Source organism: Brachyistius frenatus, unplaced genomic scaffold, assembly GCF_029030835.1.
Source record: "Brachyistius frenatus isolate BFR_SWC_R1_liver_20210118 unplaced genomic scaffold, ASM2903083v1 Contig_7, whole genome shotgun sequence".
Lineage (NCBI taxonomy): Eukaryota > Metazoa > Chordata > Actinopteri > Embiotocidae > Brachyistius > Brachyistius frenatus.
In genome coordinates, this window is record NW_027210606.1 from 6,335,411 (window position 1) to 6,362,280 (window position 26,870).

A 26,870-nucleotide genomic window follows, 5' to 3' on the forward strand; every position below is an offset into this window, starting at 1 on the left:
CCCTTTTTGCTCTCTGTTAGTGTGTTAGTGTGTGTGTGTGTGTGTGTGTGTGTGTGTGTGTGTGTGTGTGTGTGTGTGTGTGTGTAAGCACGGGAACAGTGGCGGCCGTTTCATTGAAAGGAGTCACAGCGGTCTCTGTTAACAGGGAAAACACTGCAGGCCACTGTTCCCCCTGAATGGACATTTGGAGGGGGACTCTGTCATCACACACTTTCACACACTGGGGGGCTTTTTTTCTGAAGGCCCAGCTCTGATAAATGATCTTATTTATATTTAACCAGTTTAGTGTTGTCTAAAATGCCTTGTGGGCAGGTAAGAGAGGGTGAAAGAGAGCACTGACATCAGAGACTTCAAAGCAGTTTACCGGGACTTGCACAACTTAACCAGACTATTCAGATACTTTTTAACTGAACTTTGGGTTTTCCCCTTTTTGAACTCAAACTTTGTGTTTGCCAAAAATGCATTAGCGTGGACTGTCTATCTTAGGGTCAGCTGCTCAGGGACCAGCCTTGTTGTCAGTGACCTGCCTCACATTCATACAGAGGCCCACAGAGATTATTTTGGAGAGCAGCTTCAGAACTTTCTCTCATTTATGCACAATGAAGGATTCAGATTTTGACCAATCAATACAAAGTGGAGACACCTTGTTTTCACAAAGGACCAAACCTGGTAGTAAATGTGACAGCTTAAATAAGAACGAACTATTTAGATTATCCTTCGTTGACCTTCAAAAAAAATGGCTGTAGATTGGGCTTTAATAACAGATGCTCCTGTTCAGGGACCTCAAGGGTATAAAGAGCTACATTAAACTGTGCAAGTATTATTCATTTATACTTTTAAATATCAAAAGGAGTTATTATGCACACACAAAAAAAATGCACCAGTCAGTGTTATATTATTGAATCGTTATTACCGATGCTGGTTGAGTGGAGCACATTTGAATAATTAGTATTATATACTGTATTTTATGAACTGATTATATTATTTGTATTATACAAAGTCACCCAAAAGTAATTCATAAACTGTCAGTCAAATGCAGAGGAAAATAACCTCTGAACCATTAAGTAGTTCAAGTTTAGTCCTTGAGAAAATAACACACACTGTGTGCATTTATGAATTTAATGAACTGCTAGGTTGAAAAACAGGTTTATATTGAAGTGGGATCATATAATCTGGTTTACTTCGATGCCACACAGCAAAAGCGTGCTGTGTTTGAAGCTGCTGGGTGGTTGGGACCTTTCTGTGTCGTGTTTATAGTTCTCATTGTGCCGGGTGCTCCGGCTTCCTTCCACAAGCCAAACATACTGTATGTAGGTTAATTAGTGATTCTAAATTGGCCACAGGTGTATCTGGAGGTTTTGCTTTCTGAGTTGGCCCCATGATGGACTGGCAAGCTGTTTGGATAAAGTCCAGCCCTCCTGACCCTGCAGGATAAAGAGGGTATAGATGGATGGACTGAATATTGGCAGAAAAGACGCCGATGTGGGTCAGAAGCAAATGGACAAACTTATCAGCACTGCAGCACTCAGATGAATAGATTCTTTTCATTTCACGTCGTGGACAGAAGACTGAATGGACCTTTACAGGACACGGGCCCCGTGGGCCCAAAGGCATCAGGAGGGCCACTGGTCTTCACCTGCAAATTATCTCAAAAATAGACAGATACAGTTGGGCAATGGCAAACCAACACAGACCACATGTCTACGGTTCGAGGTCATTTGTCTCCCTGTCGGTCAGAGTAGGCGCTTTCAGTGTCTGCCCAGGTTCCCACTCTGCCAGCGCTACAGAGATTGTGACTCGTAAAAGCGCAAGAAGTCCAGGTGTAAACAACAACAACGACCCTGTAAATCACGACAGCGAGCGAGCGCGGGAGTCTCGGAAGAGTCTCTCCTGAACTAAATGTTCCACCTGTGCTTCCTCCTGCTCTGACAGGGTCACCGTGTCTGAACTGGGTCCGGTGTCGTGAACCTCAGTTCACCACAACTCCGGCAGAATAAACGCGAGGCTCTTGAGAGAAAGGCGGACAGGTGGTCGGTCAGCGCGGCGGCGTACGACGCAGATGCGCCCCCGGCTTTGGGCGCGCGACCCAGATGCGCCCGGGGCTTTCGGCGAGCACGAGCGTACTTGAGCCCTTTTCGTGCACGTGAGATTAGGCTCCTCGCCGGGAGAACGAGCACGGAGTCGGCCGTTGGACCTTCGGGGAGATGTCAGTTATGACTCGGTACCGGGCAACCAGGAGCTAACGGCTGCGACCGCGTCGAACGTCGGATGTTGAGTTTGAAAGTCTGTCTTCGGCTGGTTGTTTGTGCGCTGCGGGGATAAACCACCGGGAAGGACAGGTGTCACCGGCGCCCTTCTCACTCCTCCATCCCCCCACCACCACCCACCCCACCCCACGCCGGACTGTGTAGAACGACCGGGCCTGGCAGCTTTCTTTTTTTTTTTTTCTTTTTTTTTTTTTTTACTCTTTTCTTTCTGCACAGAGCTGGACTTTTGTGAGCCATGCTGTGGACACGGTGGCTCGTCCTGCTGCTCTGCTGGTGGGGCACGAGTGGCGAGCAGCAGGTGGATAAGAGGGACGCGGCACCGGCCGTGGTCCGGTCGGACTCCCGCAGGCAGCGCTCCCCTCCGCCGGTGCAGCCGCTGGACTTCGGGTTTGTACCGGCGGCGGTTTATGATACCCACGCTTACTACGAGCCAGGGACCATAGGTATCCTCTTCCACATGGTCCATGCGTTTCTCTACGTAATCCAACCCAACTCCTTCCCCAAAGGTAAGATTAACGTGCTCACCCGCTCCTCCTCAATCCCTGCTCGACTTTCTCCATCCTCAGATCTGTGGCTTCTTATTCCCAGGGGTCGTGTATCTGTACTTATAACTAGTTGTTATGAGGGTAAACACACCACTTAAATGCCTATTAAATTACAGCTTAGATTGTAGTTTAACTTTCGTGTGTGCAACCGTAACAGGTGTTACAGCAAATTGTATTACCTGATGAGAAATGTCAGCTTTATTACTACTACAGATGTTTATACTATGTGTGTACATACTGTGTTTTGGCTTATATTGTAACCAAACTGTGGGCCCAAAGAAATGAGATTAGTCTCACGGAGCAGTAAGATAAAGAGAGACATAGGCTGAGAGGTGTTATGCCACAGATGCTCAAAATATTCTGCCAGATATATGTATTTACAGTATATGCAGTAATACTAGGCTATATATGAAATAGAAGACATATACATAGTGCAGTCACATACAAGTAGATTATATTTGTAAAATGAAGGGAATTGCAAAGTACAAATGAGTTCCTGGTACTTTTCTTAATTCTTAAAGGTGCATCTGTTTTCAATATATTTATGTCACAAATATTAGAAGCACAAGCATAAACATAAAGAGTATAAATGGGAAAAAAATGACCTGTATTAAAGTATAGAGGTGGACATAAGAGCTGTGATTAAAAAAAAAAACAATTTAAAAAATAACAGCAATTGAACTGAGGTATAATTATGATATCAGTATCAGTTTGCAATATTGTAGTGTTTAAGTATGCCTGTTAAACAATTCACATGTCAGTGTTTGATTAAACTATCAGTCATCTATCCAAAACTACAACCAGGTTGGAGTAGAGAGTCATCCAAGGCGTCCCAAGCTAAATGATAAGAAATGAAAGTGATGTGAAGTCATGAGAAAAACTAAATGAATGTTTATTACACGTCATACATTATTTTCTGACCAATATCTAATTTTGTGTGACATATCAGATATTTTGACGTCTTCTGGTCTCAGAAAAAAAAAGAAATGAATGAAACAGTCTGGAAAAACCTACTCGAACATGAACTTCTCACAGTTTACATCCACACTGACACCATGAACTGCGTTGAGGGATTACAGGTAGTTTGCTTTTGTTTAAAGTGTTAAAAAAATGTGGAAACCACGAGCCTGGCTGACTCTGTATCCTAACAGGATGTGACAGTCCTCTTGTTCGCTCTAAACTAAACAGCAAAGTCCAAAAAACAGTCAAAAACTCAGAGAGGCTGCCGTTGCAGGCCTCATTTGCGCAGGACTTGTGCGTCTTCACTCCCTCTCTGAGGTGTAAATCTGTGCCATACTTTTACCGTCTTAATTTTAAAAGTATGTCAACAGAGACGCGGTGTGGACGGGCGGCACGCGGTGATGGCGTGTACTTTTTGAGTGTTAACCAATGTTATCAGCAGATTATTGGGATCAGTAGCTGTCATAAATCATGAGTGATCTTCGGTGGGTTTACGCGAGGTGATTAACAGGCGATCAGGTCTGTCGGCGGATCAATATATACATAGTGAATGGTGCTCTGGTCCCCACTGGTGTCGTCAAGCAACGCAGTGATGGCTATATGAAGCTACGACGTTTTAAAAGTGTCTGTTTGTTTGTTTGTTTAACTGTGACTGGTCACGTTGGAGGATGACACAATAGGATTGGAGGTTTTAAGTTGCTGCCATTTTGGTGCCCACAGTTCGGGCTATTGGCTCGGTAATCAATTAGCAGATCAGCGATTAGAGGAGGCTTTCTCAGTCACCTGCATCACTGCGTAATACCTTAATCCACTGGGCCATATGCTGCTCCGGCACTGGGCCTGCCATGTACGATTCACTGTCACTCACACTCACAGGTAGAAGCCGTCTGTTGTCACATCAGCCACTCCCCCATCACGTGTTGAATCATACATGTTGCTCACACACATCAAATCAGTTGTCACACTGTTTATGACCACCTGAGGCACTGGGCAGGTTAATCGGATCATGTTGCTGATATGGCTTAGATTTACAATTTATAGAAGGAGTACAGACGCAGCAGCCGCGTGCAAATCAGGCATGCCATGGCACGCACACATATATATATATATATAAAATATGTAATATACACATTATTTACATATGGCAGCAACGGAGTCCAGCAAAACTCTTGGAAGCTATCAGTTTGTATACTTAAATTTACAATTGGTGTTCGAAGACAATTTCTAGTAGTTACTCCACAACCTTCAAAGAGTTAAATCAATATTTAAATAGAAAACCAACTTTTTATTTAACCTTACTAATAACATAAAACAAGATTATTTTACTTTGAAACTCACATTTTGTCATCTCTACAACTTTTTGGGGGGTATTTTTTTTACATTATAAGTCAACAGTGCTGTTTACAAATTTACCTTCTACCATGTACAGTATCAAAGTATTTTGAATGTATTAACTTCAAACTATTAACTAGGTGAGAAAAAAACCCGATTATACTTTCTGATAAATGTCAACATTGGCAGCATTTGAATGTTTCATTAAAACCATTTCTTGATTGAATTGTTGCTCAAAGACGTGTTCAGGACCGTATCAATTTGTAAGATGCTGTTTCACGTACTTTTATTGGTCTGTTTGGTTTTTCATGCCGCCAGAAGGAAGTGATAAACAATGAAAACTAATGGCGTGTTGTTTTAGTTCAGTTTAAAAACCACCTAAAAAAAAAGTGTCCTTTATAATGAGTAAAACTATCTGAAAGAACAACATAGCTTTAACCACCAAAGGAAACAGGTTCTGTACATACAGTGAGGTAAGTAACATAAAGATTGGTGCGATGGTTCAAACACACTTACGTAACCACGACTACACACATACAGTAATGTTACAAAAATAGAACCATTTTGCTCCCGTGTTGTGCGGTAAAAGACACTCGTTGGCTGAAATGAAAGTTATGTAAATAACTCTGTTACATTTATAACATACAGAGTAGTTTCTTTAATAATGCTTATAATGTTTGTTACAAAACAAAATATCGATATGTGGGGGGAGGCGGAGGGAAGGGGGATATATATATATATATATATATATATATATATATATATATATATATTTCATTCCAGTTAAAAAAAAACCAATAACAGTTATGGTACACCTTAACTAAACTTCACCTGTGTGCTCATGGACTTGATGTGTGAAGCACGCTGTAGACTCTTTACGGTTATTTGCCTCAACCACACGGTCAAAGTTGCAGTTTCCATCCATGTCTGTCTAGACATATATATAATATACGGCGTGAAGAGCCAATGAAACCGGTTCTGACAGAACACAGATAGGATGGGACAACTCGAGGTGACCTTTGACCTTTGGCCACCAAAATCTATTCAGTTCATCTTTGAGTCCGAGTGAACATTTGCGCGAAGGTGTTCTTGAGCTATGACGTTCATAAAAATCGGACAGACGGCCAACACAAAAGCGTAATGCCTCCAGCTCCAGCTGTCGTCTGCACGGAAGCATGAATAATAATTAATAGTTTTTTTCTTCTGCTGTTTTTTTTTTTTTCTCTTACAGTGTGATTTACTGTCGGAGCCTCACGTTGCAAACTAGAACGCAGCAGAAAAAGATATTTACCTGAAACAAATGTTGCGTCATCTTTTTTTTCTTTCTTTTTTTTTTTTTTTTTTTTGCATATATATGGCAAGCAAAACGTATATTAAACTAAACCAAAAGGCTAATGAGTAAGCATTAAGCTGGAGCAATGCAGCATCTATGATCACAATTTGCTGATGAAATAAATATAAATTTAAGGTTATACAAGATTTGACACAAACATTCATTTGGACTGATGTGTGATGAACCGATTAGAGTTTAGTGGTCAAAGGTCACTGTGACCTTACGTAACACATTTGTGACCATATCGCAAGAATTCATGCAGTAATAATCACAACATTTCATACAAATATCTAATAGGATAAAATGATGATGTGATTGCATATTATATCCACAAGGGCAAAGGTCAGCTTCAGTGTGACATCATAATGTTCTGCAAAAACACTTTTTTTTTAGTGAGTGTTTTGTCTGATGTTTTAACAGTGTTAATCAAGTGTATTTATCAATATTATTTACAGATTCTAAAGTCTTCTCTAATATATGAATTTGGACAGACTTGGATGTAAGCTGCAACATTGCCGGTTGGCAGAAGCATACAAACATAATTCTAGTTCTATTGAAGTGAGTAATTTGTAAAGTTTCCAGTGGAACTGTTTTAATCAAAAGAGAATCAAAGACGTGAAAGTTGCCGCTGGATACGACATCACTGTTTCTCGACCTACTCTGACTTTTCTTTGTGCCTCACTTATCCCCTTTTTACAAACCTGCGTGAAGGCTGCTTTTTCAGTGGGGAGGCATTTTGGGCTCTTTCACTCAGTGAGAGGACAGAGTCTTATCCCTCTGATACACAGGGTGGATTAGAGGATTACCATCCGCAGGGCTAATGCTAACACTGCACTGCTACCACTGCCACAGATGGCATTGTCACACACGCACACACACGCACACGCACACACGCACGGCAAGCATACACACACACGTCGTGAAAGTGGGTCAGAGTTCTGGTGTTTGTCTTGTTTGCCTTAATTACTGTGATTAGTTGTGGACATCTTGTTTATCAGAAGGCAAATGTCTTTATTTTTTAATTAAATACACTCAACAGAAACCCACATAAGTTAAGCAATGAGGATATTTAAGACAAACTTATGTGGATGATTGCACCTTAAACTGCAGGCCACGCTGATTTTCTGCTATAGATTCAGATATGATTTTCATCAACGAAATGTGACCATTTTCAACCGAGGTTTTCAATGTATTCACGCAGGTTTGTAAAAAGGGGATAAGTGAGGCACACAAAAAAAGAAGTAATTAATCAATGGATTAATCAGGCAAAACAAAATTAAAGGAAGACAATGTTGTTATTCAATACATTTTAATTGTTCAATCAGTTGTAGTTAATTGGTGTAAACTGGTGTTCTTGTGATTCTAAATTAAATATCTGTTTTTTGTGCCACTGCTCATCAACAAGCTGTTATTAATGTGCAGACCATGTATCACATTTGTATTGAAATTTTATAGACGAATAGGTTAATCAAAGAAATGACAGACTGATGAATTCGTAATGAAAATGATTGCCAGTCTTTTGTCTCCTTGTGGAAATATAAGCGTCTAGTGCCAAACAGAAAAAGACATTGCACATAATCCTCTTAGTAGTTTTGCTCCAGCTCACAGCGGGCTGTGTAACTTTATGTAGCCCCGGGCCGCCATGACATACTCCACTTATACCATTGTATAACAGACAGTACGTAAAACATACTGTACAGTTCAAAGAATTTAAAGTATCACAAGTGCTGTGAACCAGAAGGATGTTAAGCTTTTGAGCTTCAACCCATAATGTTGCCTCCGTGTTGCAGCTTTGCCACAAATTGCAGTAAATAAGTGACTAATACTTTTACATATGCTGCAACTTTAATTTGTCAATTCAATATTATACTTATATTAAAAAAAAAAAAAAACATCTAATTCCATTTACTGTCTCATGATAACTTAAAAGCAGCTGTTCCCAAAGTGACGGTCAGGATCACATGATACATCTCACATAATAATTCAATCTCTATCTGATACAGCTATCAAAGTAATTTGCAGGTAAAGATGCTCCATGATGACTTTGCTGAGCAGCTTTCTCCCCTATTAGCTTTGTTGTCGTCTCCTAATTCCCTCAAAGCATCTTTTAATTCAATAAAAACATGTAAATATTTCCTTTTTGCTTTTCTTTTGTTAGCTCCTCAAACACGGACTAACATGATGCTTAAACTCTGGTCATCACAACCATCAAGCTGTTGTCACGCTTCCTTCCTATTCATTGAAGCATTTAGCCCAACAAACATGAATTACTTTAAATGAAGCTTCATGTCCAATTTAAAAGCCCTTCTGATCCAAAATCACATCTTTTAACAGTGAGCTTGAATTCACGGCTGCATTTTCAACAGATTTTGTTGCAGTTCCAAAATAAATGCAAATTCTGGTTGAATAACAAACATGCAATTATATTTGTAAAGCACAGTTTGTACAGAGGGGTGATTTACTGAAGTTTGCGTCACGTAGATAAAAGCAACAAACAAAACAAAAAATCACATATTCAAGATACAATAAATATGATAAAAAAAAAAAAACACTGACTTTCCATAATCAAAAAGAGAGGTATTAAGAGTCAGGATTATGAAGACAATACAAAGTGGAAACGATAGAATAATAAAAACACAGTAAAAGTATATTCTGGAATACTCTAAATCCTTCACTGCCAGTAGATATAAGCTGTGAGCACGAGACGTCACCTCACCGCCGGGAGTGAGTAGAAATAAACGAATATAGTCTTTAATTCTGTGATTTAACATGTCGATAGGTTCATGTATTCGATTATCTCTTCAAAAGCAATTTGTTTTTGTCACGTTAGGTAGGTGGGCCGTTCCTGTATAAAGCAGCAGAGATGGTTGTTGGGTTGCATAAAGCTTTGTCCACACCTCTCAGTAATCTCTCAGAGCAGGTCAGAGTATAGAGGATTGTGTTCGTCCGTATTTACACGTGACAGTTAAAGGGTTGTAGGCTCAGACTTGTATGCATATCACAACAGTTAATTAACAGGAGTGTTTGATTTTCCACGACACAAAATGTACACTGACACCAACGTATCGTTTCTCTTTGCAACAGAAAATGTCGCATTTTTCTTGCAGAAAATCTGCATGTCTGAATAAAAAAAAACAACAAAACACTGGTTTGTCTCTGCAGCCACTCGCCGTGTGATGCTTGAAGTTCATGTTGTGCAACGGTCCGCTCTTCCTTTCAGGTATAATTCTGCCGATTGTTTATCCGCTCCCCTCCTTTCATTTGCAGTATTTACCTCTTATACTGAGTCACTGAACTAAGCTGTCCAAGCTTAACTGCTCTCAGTGGCTAATGCTAACTAAGTAGCTGAGCAACAACAGGTGGCATCGAGACAACTTCTATGTGCTCATACGCTGCATCTGCACGGTTTGCAGAGATAGGTGTCTTCACCCGATGTGACCGTCTGACAGAACATTGATCAAGGAAGAGAGACGGAGTCGCCTCCCACCATCACAGGAGGACGTTGTTGACAGTATTACCCATAACATATACTAGATCACTGTTCCTTTGCCTTTTAGTCAGCAGAAAGGCTTCAGTCAAGTAGCTTTTCTCTGTATTGAATTGACAGGGTATCATGTTTGAAATAGTTTTTTTCTGTTCATCTCTCAATCAACTGTTCCCGTAATTTGAAGCAAAAATGCCCCAAAAAAAAAAAAAAAGTTAGATTTTCCCCTCTCGTTTTCTGCTTTTCTTTGTCCCATATCATTGTAAACTAATTCAGCAAGGGACTTAAAGACACGACCATGAAGCTTTCCTACAGAAAATGTGTGAATTGAAAAAGGCGATAAACACTTGTTTTAGCAAGCGGAGTGTTGCTGCTAATAATACTTCAAATCGTCGAATTTATCTGAACAAACAGAGCTGAAAATAGAAAGTTACAACAATTAAATCCAATGAGTGCGCACTTCAGCTCTGTGCGCTGTCTCGAGAGCTGGTGTGCAGGCGGAGGGCCGAGCAGACACTCAATGTGTGTGTATGTGTGCGTGCACTTGCACCACTCTCTCTGTTTGGACGTTACGGTGTGTCTGCTCACACGGTCAGACGTAGAGTTGAGGTCAAGATTAGATTCTTGGTTAACAGCAGCGGTTGCAGTTGATGTATCCAGAACATCAGTGAAAGTCAATGCAACGTCCTCTGAAGCGATGCAAGCGCAACGGTGAGCGTCTGCGACAGGCGTGACGGCATTTAGATGCTAAAGTGGCCTCCGTCTGCTTGTCGCGTGCAGAAGCCCCTTCTCGATCAGCGGGGAAAGGGGGAAAATAGTACAATAAAAGAAACGCGGTCACGTTTTTTTTTTTTTTTTACTGCCGTTGGTGCTCATGCTCGCATTTGAATGCACCTTTAGGTTCGATGAGAAAGATGTGACAAATTAATAGCAAACGCAGGAATGAAAATGTGTAAACCGTCTATGCAACTTTAAGCAACTATTGCTGAATGTTTATATGAAATATATATGTGTGTGAATGTATAAATATGTCCGTACACTTGCAGGTGTTATTTATTTCATCTGTAATTTAAGAGGCACATAAGTGGTGTGTTCACTTACCTGCTGTAAATGCTGATAATTAAACATACATGTCGTGTGTGTGAGTTTGTGTGTATGCAATCGAGTGTTCATACAAGTGCGTGTGTGCGTGTGTGTGTGTGTGTGTGTGTGCGTGGTGTGTTTACCTGCTGAATGACAGTCTGAGTGAGTCATTGTGAAGGCAGGCTTAGTGTCGGCCGACCTATATACAGACACGGACAGCTGGACTGAACTGAAGTCTTCATTGGCAAACTATACAATTCAAACAGCTCCCGCAAGACACACAGCTGTCAGGGGAGGAAACAGCCTCAACACCGCCCACGGAAATTGAAAAAATTATTCCACATAATCTGTGTTGTCTGCTCGTGAACACATAAGTGGATTTTTCCCACTCAGTGTTGTCTTGATCCAATTTCCTGTAAATCACTGTTACAATTTTTCAGTACATTATCTGCAGATTTAAACATTTGCATATGGAAGTACGTAACTATTTCAATGCATATTCTGCTTTTCAGATCTCATTGTTAAGGTCATTCAACAAAACATGGGGGGAATCAAAATAGAGGAGTGGAGAAAGGTATGGTTGATTTAAGTTGACGCTGCTTTGTTGTAACACCGAACTGATGAATTAACATATTATTGATATTTAAACCTATTGAGCCTACTCTTGACAGATAATTTTCTTGCAAGTGTGTGTTACAAATTTAATTTGAGGACATTTAACGCTTATTAAATTGAATTAAATTACCTAAATACTGTATTGCCATGTAATGCAAATTGTCTTCTTGATGTTGTCCTCTTCTTGACCTCTTGGCTGTCACTCTGACCGTGTTTTGCGTGCCCTGGTTTTCTCCTCCTCCATCTTTGTGTGTGTGTGTGTGTGTGTGTGTGTGTGTGTGTGTGTGTGTGTGTGTGTGTGTGTGTGTGTGTGTGTGTGTTTGTTTGCGTGTACTCTCTGCACACACACGGTCTGGTGTTACAGCCAGAAAACGTCGTCCTGTTGCTGCAGGTAAACTCCTCATGACCGATATTTCACTGACAATACACAATGAATGCTGCAAAACGCTCAATGTGAAGGCGTGAGAGCGGACTGATGACTGGATGAACGCTCTTCTCCTGCAGTGGCTCCACTACGAGGCCGGATTCCTCATATGTGCGACCATCGGCATCTTGTTCGTGGTGGTCACCCCCGTCCTGGCATTTTGTTTCTGTATGTGTCGGTGCTTCGACAACTGCGGAGGGGAGATGCATCAGAGGCAAAGGAAGAACGCAGACTGTCACCGAGGTTTCTTCACCGCTTCGCTAATCGCCACCTCCATCTTCATCATGTGAGTCGTCATCATCATCATCCCCCTCTTTCCCATCTATATGTTTATCACATCGGTTATCTTCCCTATGAGGAGCATTTTTACATGTTATGAGCGGAATTAAGACATTATTCGTGTCACAAGGCTCTCTGAGTCCCGCACGATGAATTTGATGAGCTGTTGAAGAGTGTGAGACTTTGTACCTGTTGTGGTCTTATACATCTGGAAAACTTTTGAACATAGTGAATAGTGGAAAAACTTTCAGACTGACTATCAGGGGTTGTCCCTTTAGGATTCATGTGTTAAGCATGAACCACTACGATCCCGGTTAGAGCGCCGACCCGAGGCCTGTCATCTCTGTACTATCTGTATGAAAAACAATCCACATGTTAAATTGACTGAAAAGCTCACTACAATGTTAAATTGTTGATAAAAAAAAAAAAGTTCTATTATATCAGATCAAAACATAATGTCATTTTATTATAACTGTTGGAGGCACAAAAGGTTTTACACCTCTTTTTATCATATGCTTTCCGCAACCTGTAAACGGACCTTAATGTGTAAAATCCGTGGATCAAAATCCTCCTTCAATTGTGTCACCGAGGTTTCTGCGTACCTGCAGAGGAGACAGGTGCGCAGACACATGATCCACACTGTGCAGGAGAGTTGGCTGTTACTGATATCACTTGGCCGACTGAGAGGCCTCTCTGTCTGAATGAGTCCTTTCACATCACAGACACACACACGATTGATGACAGATGAGGTGATATTACCTGATCAGGTTTTGTCATTGTGATATATTTTATATTCTCACCCAGCAGATTCTCTCTCTCTGTTTTTCTTTGTTTCTCCCTTCTTGACTTTTTTCTTCCTATCTCAGCCTGTGTAGTTGAAGAACCATAAAGTGCAGCATTAAGTAAAGTGTTTGTTTATAAAGTGAAAGACTTCAGGGAATCTGTTGGGTAAATTTAATGGCTTAAAAGTCAACAGTATGGTTCTTGTTGTAGTTTTTTTTTTCCAAGTGCAGAAATAATATTCAGCCAAAAAGCTAAAAGGCTGAAGCCTTTTCAGTGAAAGACAGTGAATTACTAAAGCAACTATTCTTTTATCCTTTACTCATCTTACATTATATCACATCATTATTTGTGTATTCGTAATATATTTTGTCTTTTTTTAATTTTTTTATCTGGACCCCAACTCTGGAGTAAAGTTTGAAATGAATTGTACAGGACATCTCTGTTTTTAGACGCAGGTGAATCTTCAGTGAGCGACGTTTGAAAGCCAAACAGCGTCTTATGTCGCCATGCTGCCCTCTGCTGGTTAACGTCAGTCACTACGTCTTCTGTCTTTTCTGATCCTGACTGTATGTGTGTTTCAGTTTGGGAGTACTCGTCACCCAGGCAGCCAATCATAACGTTAGCGCACAGATCAAGAACACTCGACGGCTCATTAATACCAACATGAGAGACCTGAAGACATTTGCTAACAACACACCTGCGGTATGCACACACACACACACACACACACACACACACACACACACACACACACACACACACACACACACACACACACACACACACACACACACACACACACACACACACACCATTTAAAACACACATAATTCATACATAGCCAGTGTCTAATGTTACTGTGTGTCTCCTGCTGCAGCAAATTGAATACCTGACAGCCCAGTACACCACAGCAAAGAACAAAGTCCTGTCAGACCTCGACAGTAAGTCTGTTTACACACACTATTTGTTTAATGTCCTTTTACATTTGCATAACTGCCGTTTTTCATCATACCGCCGGATGTGTTCCCTGACAGACATTGGTCCTTTGCTGGGCGGTAGGATCCACAGCAAGCTGGAGAAAGAGGTGGTTCCCACTCTGGACATAGCCCTGCGAATGGCAGGAGGTAACACAATCTCTGTATTAGCCTTCAATATTACCTGCAGTTGACCTGACGCAGCTGAGACACAGCCTCATAAAGCAATACGGAGGTCTATAAGCTGAAACACCATCTTTTGTTTCTGTCACCAAATCCTGTTAAATAATTCATTTTGGTTACAAAATAAAATACTGTTTATTTTCAGGTGAACTCCAAACAGGTCAAACAAAACTTAACTGATCTATTTCAAAGACCAAATCATTTTACATTAAAAGGAACATTTTCAGGCACTTTGTAGCATTTTGCAACATATCTGATCTAATCATGAGATCTGTGATTTATCACTGATGATTGTCCTGTACATGCAGCTCCCTCTCTTGTGAGTTTATTACAACAGAATTCTGATGTGTCTTTTAAAGGGAAAGTCCTCACTATTTTTGACTTTCTTTTTCTTTGTGATTCCCTCATGTTTCTTTTTTATCTCAAGCAAAAGTTGAGAGTGCCATCAAAGGTAATTAGAGCTGATCTGGACTCAGTGGTGCAATGCCAGTGACCATTGTGTTTGTGGATGTGTTAGAAACAGATGCTGCTCCTGATAACCACTGTGTTATCTTGGATGCTGTCTTTTGTTGTGGTTTTCCTTTGTGGATTGTGAGTCTGTGTTCAGTGCAATCAGTGTCGTTGAAATACTGACAGTTCTGTAAAACACACACACACACACACACACACACACACACACACACACACACACACACACACACACACACACACACACACACACACACACACACACACACACACACTGTTAAGTCTTTTGATTCATCCTCCCTCTGTTGTTCGCAGCGATGAGGGAGACCAAAGAGGCCCTGGAGAACGTCAACTCCTCACTGGAAGTGCTTCAGGACGGGATGGGGAAGCTTCAGGCCAGCGTGTCGGCAGAACGGGCCTCTCTGTCCAACACACTGTCCGACCCCGCCTGCACCAACGGAGCCGTGTCCCCCGCCTGCAACATCATCCGCTCTGCGCTGTCGCAGCTGGTCACCAGCGCTGACTTCTCCAAGGTAACAAGACACTTCTCACTGTCTTTCAGCCAGCACCTGGAAATGAATAAGAACAAGGCTTTCAATTGTGAGCGTGTTTACGTGTGTGTTTACTTTCTGTCCATCTTTTTTTCTTTCTGTCCCTCAGCTGCAAGATGTTAACCAGGCCATGGCCAACGTCGACACCGTCCTGAAAACAGATCTCACAAACATTTTGCAGAAGGTTAGTGTTTGTCTCCAGCTCATGGTCATCCTCTTCTTCATCGTATAACTTCCTGTTTAACCCACAGTCTTTGTCCTGCTCTTTTCTTTCTTTCTTTCCTCTCACCTGCAGGGTTACACTTCCTTCAATGACACACCGAAAATGGTTAAAGACCAAACTAAAAACATTATTTCAGGTACACAAATGTGTGTGTGTGTGTGTGTGTTTGTGTTTGTGTGTGTGTAGTTTTATCAACTTTCTACTCTGCTTTGTAAATAAGATTAGAAAAAGTCTTGACTGTATAATTTTTCACATTCTTCCTCTCACGTTCTTCCTCTCACCTTTGCATGCGTGGATGATGAAACCCCAGCTCTGCCTCGTAAGTCCCATTTGACCCCTTTTTGTTGTCTGTCAGACCCCCGCCCCCCTCCTTCGTCCTTTGTCTCACTCAAACCTCCAGTTAATGTAAAGCGTGCATTCATTTGTCATTTGTCTCTATTATCTTGTAATTCTGTTTATGTGTGTGAAGGAGTAAAAGGCATGCTGGATAAGGTTGGCATGGAGATCATCGGCTTCTCTAAGATGTTCCCAGTGGAGCCCTCTCTGGCCAATTTCACCATTTTCCTCAATGAAAGACAGAAAGTCATTGAGTCCTTTTACCCACGGATGGACCAGATGGATTTCTACAGGTGTGTGTGTGTGTGTGTCTCTCTCTATCTTGGATTAAAATCATAATCTCCACAAGGTTAACATTGAATTTAAGAACAAGGTTGTTGCTCTATTAACACTTTAACGTTCGGGTAATAATTGGGGCTTTTCACTCCATCTTTGAGTGAGGCCGTTCTGATCAGCTAGTTGTGTCATTTCTGACGTGGTCGCAAATCATGTCTGTGTTGTGGTTAATAATTAGGCTGAACTCCCAGGAAATAGATACGAGTTGCTGTTCTGGCAGGTGAAAACGTTTGTACTTTGTGTCTGTGCTGCAGGTGGGTCGGCTGTGTGGCGGTGCTCTGTGTCGTCGTCCTGGTCCTGGCCTTCAACATCCTCGGTCTGCTGTGTGGCACCTGTGGATACGACAAGCAAGCCACGCCCACAACCCGCGGCTGTCTATCAAACACCGGAGGAAACCTGCTGATGGCGTAGGTTGACATGACAACAATCTAACCCAGAAGGGGTGGCCGACTTTTCTCAGGGTGGATAATTTCACCCGATGCCTAAATGTAACTTTTACAGCGGCTGCAATCCATTTAACTTCTAAAGTTCAAGCCACCGTTTTTCAAGCTACTGAACACGCTGACTCGCTCGTAGTGACATCACACCTGAATGGAGTAGAGCCAATGTTAGAAGTTACATCTGTGCTTTAATAGTTTTCCATCCGCTGTGAGAACGTGGTCAATTCACATCCAACAAAAGACGAGTTAGTGAATTTCACTGAGTAGAGGTTGGTCAAATTCACAGTGACAGATAAGTTGCACAAAACTAAATAGAAGTTTAATTCTTAAAAACAGTGAAAGGAATCTTAAGATTAATTGCATTTATCTAAGGCAGGGGTGTCAAACTCATTTTAGTCAAGGGGCCACATACTGCCCACTTTGATCTCAAGTGGGCCAGACCAGTAAAATCATAGCATAATAACGCATACATAGCGACAATATTTCTCTTTGTTTAAATCATTGGTGAAGGTTTTTAGATGATAAACCCTGTTTTAAGGTCTTTCTACAATAAACTAGAAACATAAAGACCAAAAACTCAGACATCAGCCCACTGTTTATCTGCCTGGGCTCTCCTCTGCAGATTCCCTAGCAGCGAGCGCTGCTGCCTCCAGAGCAGACGTCGCATTTATGCTGTTTTTGAAGCAATTACTGGATCGATTAAAAAAAAAAAAATTACAAAATGTTTGTACTCATAAACCTCCATATTCTCATAGAAATGCAATTTATGTCTTTCTGTAATTTTCACACTTAGCAAAGTCATCCGGCGGGCCGAGCTGGACCCCCTGGCGGGCCGGATCCGGCCCACGGGCTGATCTACACCCCTGATCTAAGGCTTTAAGCCTGAGATCCTTAATGAAATTAGTAACAAAGACATTTAGCAAATAATTATAGGTATCTTAAAAAAAATTGTTTAATCAAGTGTGTTGAAACTCTGTTGTCAAACTGGTAACTTTCTGATATGAATCCATTTAAGTTGTTTTTTTAAACCTTTTGAACTGTACAGACAGCTCTCACGTCCTGAGAGGTGCATTTCATCTTGCGCACACAAGATAAAGAAATGACATCATTCAGGGCGTTGTAGCACGGTATAAAGCCGACACCCAGCTTTAAAATCAGTATCACCTGTGATGCAGAGGACACAATATAGTCAATTCATTGGAATATCTAAATGAATAAAGTTTCTAAAGTTAAATACATCCTCAAGTCCAAATATGTCCTTTTTTTTCTTACCTTCTGTATCAACTGGATTATTCATTATGCAGGTATCAACCAGCACTTAACTTAAAATGGAAACCTGATGGCAGGTTAATGAGACTGATGGGAAAACTCCAAACAAAGAGACAACAATGATGCAACAATGATGCAGGTTGTTGTAGGAGATGAAAAATAACTGATGTTTCTGTGCGCTCATGTCTCCAATCTCTCCGTCTCTCGCTCTCTCAGTGGGGTGGGCTTCTCCTTTATCTTCGCCTGGGTGCTGATGGCCATCGTTTCCACCCTGTTTGTTGTCGGCGGCAACGTGGAGAAGCTGATTTGTGAACCTCTGGCGAACCGACAGCTATTCAAGGTACTGAATACAAACTGTCCTCCTTCCTGAGTTGTCCTATTTTCACTCTCCTCTCTGCCCAGTTGATCTTGGAGAGTTTTATTGAAGCAGCATATTATTGCATAATAGACAACACTGCTGCTCCGTGCTAAGGAATGTACTGTACGTGTGTGTGTGTGTGTGTGTGTGTGTGTGTGTGTGTGTGTGTGTGTGTGTGTTTGTGTTTGCATGTGCATAGATCATAGACACACCTTTCCTGGTCCATCCAGACAAGAAGAACTTCCTTCCTGGGATGCTGTTTCAAAATCCAAATATTGACTTGACTCTGGGCAGCATGTACAGGTAACATGCCAACACACGCGGTCGACATAGATCTACTTGTTCTGGATGTTTTAAAAGGAGTTAATCAGTTAAACCAGATTTTCATTTGCAGTTTTATATTTGAGTGCAATTCAAATTTAAAAAAAAAATTCAAATTGTTTTAATGATTTTAAGCTGATTTTCATGGTTTTTAGTAGTTCAATTATTTTTGTAAGTAAACAATGAACTCTTCTAGTGCAGAGCACGATGGAGGTTCAGTGTGATCATATTATGTTTGTCTCTTAGGGAGTGCTATGAGAACAACGGCCTGTATCACGCTCTGCAGCTGGAGACCATGTTCAACATTAACTCCTTCCTCAACAGAACTGTGGTAAGTGTCACTTCGCTGAGTGTCACCGTTCCCGATGCAGCGATGGAGCGCGATCAATTACAACCTTCGTATCTGTGTTTAACAACAGTACAGCAAGGATCTGGCCAGAGTGTTTGAAAGCGTGCAGGTGGACATAAAGGACATCACGCTGCTGGAGCAGGCCGGCAGAGACAACCTCCTCAACTTCGCCAGCTCTGGAATCGGACACATCGCCTATGAGTCTTATCTTGCTGAGGTAATCTACGTGATGACATTCGTTCCATCTGGGTCCACAAATATGCAGGATTGATGGGGGTGTTTTTTTTAAGGCCAGGACAAGCTTCCAGAAATCGCCCACGGTCAATGTGTGTGTCTTTGCATGTGATTGTCACTCCTTGGTGCTAAGATGACTGTGATAAATTAAACATGAATAAAATATGATAAATGACTTTCAGATAAGTAACAGCTGACTTGTATTCATCTGTTAATTCTGTTGATAGGTTTTAAAAGGATACGAAACACTAAAGCTCCCATTTTTGTTTGCGTGCGTGATAAAAAAAAAAGAGAAATCATTTTGGATATTGCAGAAAACACTCGCAAAGCCGCACTATATGAAGGATAAACCCCAAATAAAAACCCTAATCTTAACTGATATATCCGTCCTTCATTTGTGAATGTCTTGTTGTAGATAAATAAGGGAGTCACTCAGGTGGATCTGCTGTCGTTCTGCTCGGACCTTGAAGTTCAGGCCGACCAGCTGGTGAGTGCCATCATTACCATTAATATGACTGCAGAGACGGATGACAACAGTAACATAATTTGACTGTGGACATAAATGTCCACTTTGATTTGATTATAAGTAATGTGGGTTTTTGATGTCACCTGTAACGGAGAGCTCATCTCTGACAACACTTCGCTTTAACGTTCCTCAAATCTAATCAGTCTGCAGTTCTCTTATCTTTGCAATGAAATTACAGTTCCTATAATATTGACAGACGTGCTGAAGACTGCAGGAATGTCATATAAACTTCTAAAAACAACAAGTCCAAATATATAGTCAGACAGCCTCTCTGGAGAAATAAGCTCACTTCATGCTCACTGATCGGACCTGTTGGTCTGAACAAGCTGCCCATTCACCCTGAAAACACACGGACACACACACATTCAGGGCACATGGATGGTATAGGAGCTGTGCCACCTATACATGGCACAGAGGGATTAGTGTGCATGTGTATTTTTCAGGAAGGAAGGAAGTAACTAAACGTTCTTTCCGAATTTCTCTTGTAAGCTGCCGGAGTAATTTAAACAGTGTGCAACTGCAACAGAAGTCATGTCTCCTCATCTGTTTGTTTTTGTTTGCAGCCACGTGGTGCTCTGGAGAACGCACTGAAAGGACACGCCAGCAGCATCAGAATCATTCACAGAGAACAGGTGGTGCCCTTGGAGCAAGCCATGGTAATCATCTATCCCGCAACACAAACACCAATTAAACACCTCAGCTTCATCCACAGACTGCATGCAGAAACACACGCGTCCCGGTTATGTCCCACCTCCCATCACACCTTTCGCCCACAAAGTACAAACAACACAAACAATTCTGTGCGGCGGTTAGAGCTAAACAATGACATCATACAAATCACCTTGTTTATTTTGTTTAGTCAATTCTCCGGCGTTTTGTATCGCGGCTTCCTTCGGCTCACTCATCACGTGATCACTAATGCTCGTAGCTGCAACAAAAATGAAAAATAAACTTTCTTCCATGATTATAGGTTAAAGACTTACAGTTGTAAAAGTGTGTGCTTGTTTGCTCGTCCCCTCACTGTCCCTTCTTCTTCCTCCTGTTCTCAGAAATATGTCAAAGCGCGGGTAAGCCACTGTCAACGCACGGCAACGTGACAGTATTTGTTGTGCGTGTTTTTTTCTGGTGGTTCATGTTGTGACAGCGGTGGCGTATCCGTAAACGAGCACTCAGACATTCAGACGTGGTTTGATTTGATTTCTTAAGCGTTTGTGTTTTCGTCTTCTTCACTCAGAGTTCTCTGAGCCAGAGCATCAAACTGCTGCAGAGGACGTCCAACGACCTGCCGGTGAGCAAAACACACTGAGCGAACACGTGTTTTTAACAGATCATAACTATCAGTGTACGAAACACATCTGTTTTCTCGACCGACTCGTCTCTTCCTCTCAGGTCAAGGTCACTAATATCCTGAGTGCCATTGATGCAGCAGAGTATCTCCTCACTCATAATGCCTCCCGTGTAGTGAAGCAGGTACAAAACTATGTGACGACTAAAGTGCTATGTCAGCTTTATATAAATGTGACTGGATAATGTGGAGTTTTTAAAAGACACCAGAGTTAACGGTGTTTGCGATCCTTTTTCAGCACAAGATGCCTTCAGTGAAGGTTTAACTCGACGCATGTAGAGTTGTATTTCTGTTAATTAATGAGTCTTAATGTGCGATGAAGAACTTTAGTTACCGGCCTCATTGGTTGCTTCAGACTAAACAAGAGATAAAATCTACTTTGTCATGTTTTATCGAGTAATTTGTTGGCCTACTAAAGTATATTAATACAGTAAGCACGTTATAAACACGTTTTTATAGTGCCGTACAGATTTAACTGATGCAGAGTGGCATTATGATGACAAGTTTACATTTCATTTTACTCTAAATAAATGAAACCAAAACTTGGAGGGATTAGTCAGTCAGAGGAGAAACTACCAAACCCTGAAGCTTCAACCTTGATCATTCTGCACGATACACATTTCGGAACTGTTTTCACCCTGTTGGCTTCCAGGAAACAAAGGGCTACGTGGCGAGCTTGGTGGGATACTTCAAACAGTACACACAATGGGTCAAAAACTCTGTGAGTATTCTCCCCTTACGTCTCTCTCTTAATTTGAAGGTCAGCAGAGACGGTGTCAGAACAGGAAGAGTGTAGTTTACTGTGGCGTTCCTCTGCCCACTCTAATGATGTGGTGATTGAGCTCAATACAGTTAAACACATTGTTCCAGGTTTAGTAGATCAACGGAGCTTTACAAATTTCGTGATTGGGAGCAGATGTTTTAACAGTTGATTTAACGTGAAGCCAGTAATGAGGAGAGATCAGGAAATGTTCACAAATGCTCAGCAAGTTCAGGTTTTAACATTTAACCTCGTTCTTACATACAATGTGCATATATGTGTGTGTGTGTGTGTGTGTGTGTGTGTGTGTGTGTGTGTGTGTGTGTGTGTGTGTGTGTGTGTGTGCGTATTTCCACTACAGCTAATTACAGAGGTGGCCCAGTGTAAACCCATCAGCAACATTGTGGACAGCACGGAGATCGTAGCCTGCAGCTTCATAGTCGACTCATTGGTAAGACATTCCTGTGATTACATGTGTGGTGTGTGTGTGTGTGGTGTGTGTGTTTGCGCACTGATTCATTTCCCAGCTGTGTGCACAGCACAGGTACCATTCATGTCTCTGGACGTTAAGTGAAAATATAAACACCTCTTTGAGGGTTTGGAGCAGCGCTCTGGGTTTTGGGAAGCGATGACGACGGGAGTCAGTCGGCCACATGTGCGAGAACAGTATGTACACGCTCAGATGGGATGGAGTTTGTTTGGAGGGGAGTTACACGCACATAGATTCTTCAGTGTTTTCTCTCCGGGGCCCTGCGGCGTTGTAAAGTTTTATATTTACATATCAGCTATATATTATGTGTAATGTGTCAGCTTAATGTGAACTCAAACAAGCCACAGACTGTTAGCAATATAAACAGAGATTTTATATATCAATGCTGCACCACTGCCTGCAGCTACTCTACATGTGCACATGTCTGTATGTGTGCACACGTGTTTGTAATTACTTGTTTTGTCCTCTTTGTGCACAGTAACGTGCACTTTTCTTGTACATCCGTGTGTGTGTGTATTTCTGGGTGAAATGTGTCAGGAAAAATCTGCGAAGCTGCAACTAATAACGAACTATTTTCACAATCAATTAATCTGCCCATTATTTGTTTTTGTCATTTTATTCTCTAAAACGTCTGACAGTAATGAAAGACTCTCCAGGATCTACAGATTCAAAGGAGACGTCTTTACGTTGCTCGTTTCTTGTGGCCAAAGCAAAAGATATTTACTGACGACCAAGCAAAACAGTAGGAACGCCCTCATTAGAGCAGTGATGGAAACTTAATCTACATAAACTCAAATACTGCACTGATCGCATTTACAATTACCATTTCACTTATACTACTTTAAACTGTACTTCAGTATATTTCTGAGGTAAATATTGTACTTATGTACTGAGGCGGTCAGTTCATCGATGAGTTTAAATTCTGCGATATTATGTAGAGTTGTAGAAAATAGCTCTTCCGCCTCCAGCCAACATTAAACAGCCGGTTACAGACTAATGCATCAATACTTTAAGTACTACACTGTGCTATTCCTTCTGTCACATAAATAAAGGACGGGGGAACTTCTTCTACTGTATTTGAAAAGCTGAGACGAACATGAAGTATTTTATAAATAAATGACAAAATTAAGACTTTATAACGCATTGTCTAATTGGTGGAGAAATTATTTTCGCCCAAAAAAAAACCAGAGCTTTTGTTGGGAGTTTAAGTGTTTGATTGGAAGCAACAGGAATGAATCAAATGTTGACCTTCAGTCAAATGTGAGAAATTAATATGAATTTGTGTTTTTCCTTCCAGAACACGTTCTGGTTTGGTTTGGGGGGCTGCTGCATCCTTCTGCTCCCCAGCATCCTCTTCTCCGTCAAATTGGCCAAATTTTACAGAAGGATGGACACGGAGGACGTCTTTGAAGAGTGAGTCCACACGCACACGCACGCACGCACACACACACACACACACACATTTCGTACATGCACGCGTACGGCAGACATGTCGTTAGTTTTGCTCTTCATTTTTTTGGAATCTTTTCTGGTGTCGATGAAAACAGAATTAATGAATCCGTTTCTTTCCTTCTCTCCGTCATCACTCCTTTCCGTGGACACTGATCCTCTTCATATCTCGTCCTTGTGTGTCTGCAGCTGCTCTTACCCATGGCTTGTTGCACTTTGATGTTTGTCTGCGATTCATGCACCTTGTTGCCTTCTTCCACGTACCCACTCTCTCTTTTTTGTTGTTTTTTTTGTTTTGGTACGGGATTCTTCCCCTTTGGACCGCGTCACACCTTTCTGACCTTTTTTTTCATCGAGCACGGTCTCTTCTCCCTTCGCATGGACTTTCCCGTCACTCCTCGCTGTCCTCTCGTCTTTCCGTCGTGAGCGGCGCCCTCCGTGGATCTCGCCATCCTTGTGACTCTCAAAGGAGTCCCGCCATTCTCTTTCTCATCTGTCCTCCCTCGCTCTTGTGTTGCAGTATGGCTCATACAGGTAATCATGGTGAACACATGTGTGGTATCCATGGAAACCTCGCCGCAGTCAGGTACGAGCCGTGCCCACCTCAATCTGCTTGCTTGCACGCTGCAGTGTTAATTGGTGGAGGGTTTTGTTTTTTTGTCTGTATGATTAAGACTCTGCAGACAGATCAAAGTTTGGCACGAGATGTTTCCACAAATGTAAAATAAATAAATAATTTCCCATATGTGTGTATGTGTGTACGTGTGTGTGTGTGTGTGTGTGTGTGTGTGTGTGTGTGTGTGTGTGTGTGTGTGTGTGTGTGTGTGTGTGTGTGTGTTTAGTTCACCTTATTCTGACACTCTGACTCGGTTCCCCCGGGCCTCCGCTCCCCCGAGCTACTCCGTCTGGTGACCCACGGGAACGCTGCCCCCTGTTGACGAGGTATTGATGTTCAGCGACAAACATCCACTAACGGTCATCTAACAAACAACTAGAAACATCTGAAGAGCCGCCGAGCATCAAATCGTCATCAGTCTGACTTCACCCGGAGACTGTGACAGATGTTTCTTCGTCAATCTTCTCTTTCTCGCCAGCATTTCTTATTTTCTTCTTCACCTTTCATCCATCACTCTTATCTATTTTGATACTCACCAAAACAAAGTGACCTATGACAGAAGTAAATCCTCACAGTCTTCTGACACCGCCACGTGTCAGGCCTCCAAACTTGTGTGTAGATCGGACCAGCTTTCACGAACCATCCTTGGATTTGTTTGCCACTCAGAAGACGCCGACCAATGAGAGAGAAGCGTGTTTCCTCGTGTGCCTGACGAGCTGCTGCGTGTGCGGTACAAAACATACGAGGCTGTGTTGGACAATGATCCCTGATTTTAACCTGAGGGGGTCACGAGATGAATTATTGGACAGGAGGGGGGAGAAATATCACGTTCTGCTTTTCTAATTGACGTAGTTTTTCTCGTCCTAAAATGCTGGACAGTTAGATCTCTTTGGACGTTCAGTTATTCAGATTAAACAATTTGAGAAGTTTAGAGAAAACCATTCATTCAACAAGCTAGACAGTTGTGAAATACTACAGCAGATTAAAAAGCAATTTTCTACACATTGTTAAATTATGCTGTAGAAAAACAAAGGCTCCAAAGCAGAAGTACTAAATCTGTTTGGTGATACTATTTTCTACCTTGTAGTAAATTGTTGATCTCTCAGTCCGTAGCTGATGCTTATTTCGGCTGATATTGTTGATATTTGCACAGCTATGCCTTCAAACTTGTTTCCACAATTTGGGCTTGGTTGTTTAAATGTTATGGCGAGGTAACGTCATGGTATGATATAATATTTTCGAACCATCCACCACAGCACGCCTTGTCCATTACTTACGTCCGTTATTTACACGTGGCAGTTGGTTAAGTTTACACTTTCCAGACAAATTCTTACCATCTGTCACGAAGGCAAAAACATCTCACACTTCTTCTGGACTTTTCATTTTCACTTGACTCAAACTAACACACTGGCAATACAGCTTATTAACCCAGAGTTGATTTTGTTTTTTTTTTTTTTTCTCCACAGTGGACAGGAAAACTGGAACTGATTACTTTGTGGTACGTGATCGCCTGTTTACTTCACGTTCCCTCTGTAATGAACTGTCAGTTTGACAAATTGCAGTTTGTGTCTGACACGGCTTCTCTCTTCATCAGGGTCACTGGAGCTTCCAGCTTTACCGTTCAGACCTCGCACCACTTCGAAGGACAAAAGGGAAGAACGACAACAGTCAGGAACTGTGTGGTGACGGCGTCCCACCCTCAGTACTCCTTCCATTTGACAAGGATCTCCGATGCCAGCCAACTATAAACCAATCACTGCAGTTCCTCAGGTGTTTCATGCTGTACACTATAAAAGGTCATGAAATTCTCCCGGCGTAGTCAGTTTTACCTGTAGACAATAAATGTGTACTTACAGTACATCAGTTTCAACAAGGTGACACAAGTGTACATTTGTTACACGTTCAAAACTTTTGAAAGTTTTATATACTTTTGTTAATCTTTGTTTTATAACATGCGAGTAGTTTTTTTTTGTTTTTTTTGGTAGTAATAGTTTCTTTCTCAGTGAATGTTTGTAACGTAGCTTGCATTATCTTGGTTCAACAGGTTCCAACGATTTTCAAGGAATAGTTTGACGTTTCAGAAAATGCACGAATAAAAGGTCTCGCCGACAATTAGATGAGAAGATACCACTGTCGAGCCTGTACATTAAATACCATCAGCTGGTTAGCTTAGCTCAGCATAAGCGCGAAAACAAAGTCGAGCAAAAACTAAGAGTGGACATTCGGACTCACTGTACTTTCAGCTCCTGTGAATGCTAATGTCGATGATGGCATCAGGTTTTCACTCTTCATCCTCCGGGAACCGCAGATAAACGTAGAAAATTTCAATGACCAGAGTCAATAAGATTCATCCTCATCAATGTCTTTCCAAAATGTTATGACAATCCGTGAGATATTGGTCTGCAACAGCTGACATTGTCCTCATGGAGCGAAGACGTTAGCGTGGCTAAAAATGTCATTTTAGGGTTTTTAAGAATTTGTTTTTGTACGGATCAAACAAACAAACAAACAAGGTATAGGTTGTGAATTTACAGGCT

General features: G+C 41.6%; 1 protein-coding gene across 6 annotated transcripts; it reads left to right on the plus strand.

Moving 5' to 3' along the window:
- The first annotated feature begins 2,165 nt into the window (after positions 1 to 2,165).
- On the plus strand, positions 2,166 to 26,005 carry prom1b (prominin 1 b). Of its 6 annotated transcripts, XM_069689219.1 has the most exons (29): positions 2,166 to 2,773; positions 11,517 to 11,578; positions 11,984 to 12,010; positions 12,124 to 12,329; positions 13,687 to 13,807; positions 13,983 to 14,046; positions 14,140 to 14,229; positions 14,690 to 14,713; positions 15,046 to 15,263; positions 15,391 to 15,465; positions 15,577 to 15,640; positions 15,974 to 16,133; positions 16,431 to 16,583; positions 18,102 to 18,225; positions 18,443 to 18,546; positions 18,811 to 18,895; positions 18,984 to 19,130; positions 19,563 to 19,634; positions 20,237 to 20,329; positions 20,723 to 20,740; positions 20,908 to 20,961; positions 21,063 to 21,143; positions 21,671 to 21,739; positions 22,140 to 22,229; positions 23,566 to 23,681; positions 24,238 to 24,303; positions 24,560 to 24,659; positions 25,800 to 25,831; positions 25,928 to 25,985. In XM_069689219.1, the coding sequence occupies exons 1-27, from the start codon at positions 2,503 to 2,505 to the stop codon at positions 24,627 to 24,629; spliced, it is 2,724 nt and encodes a 907-aa protein (XP_069545320.1). In that variant the 5' UTR covers positions 2,166 to 2,502; the 3' UTR covers positions 24,630 to 24,659; positions 25,800 to 25,831; positions 25,928 to 25,985. The 6 variants fall into 6 exon arrangements, with proteins under 6 accessions (XP_069545320.1, XP_069545321.1, XP_069545325.1 ...); XM_069689220.1 differs by lacking the exon at positions 24,238 to 24,303 and having other exon boundaries at positions 15,577 to 15,652; positions 15,977 to 16,133; XM_069689224.1 differs by lacking the exons at positions 24,238 to 24,303; positions 24,560 to 24,659 and having other exon boundaries at positions 15,577 to 15,652; positions 15,977 to 16,133; positions 25,928 to 26,005.
- Positions 26,006 to 26,870: the final 865 nt, after the last annotated feature.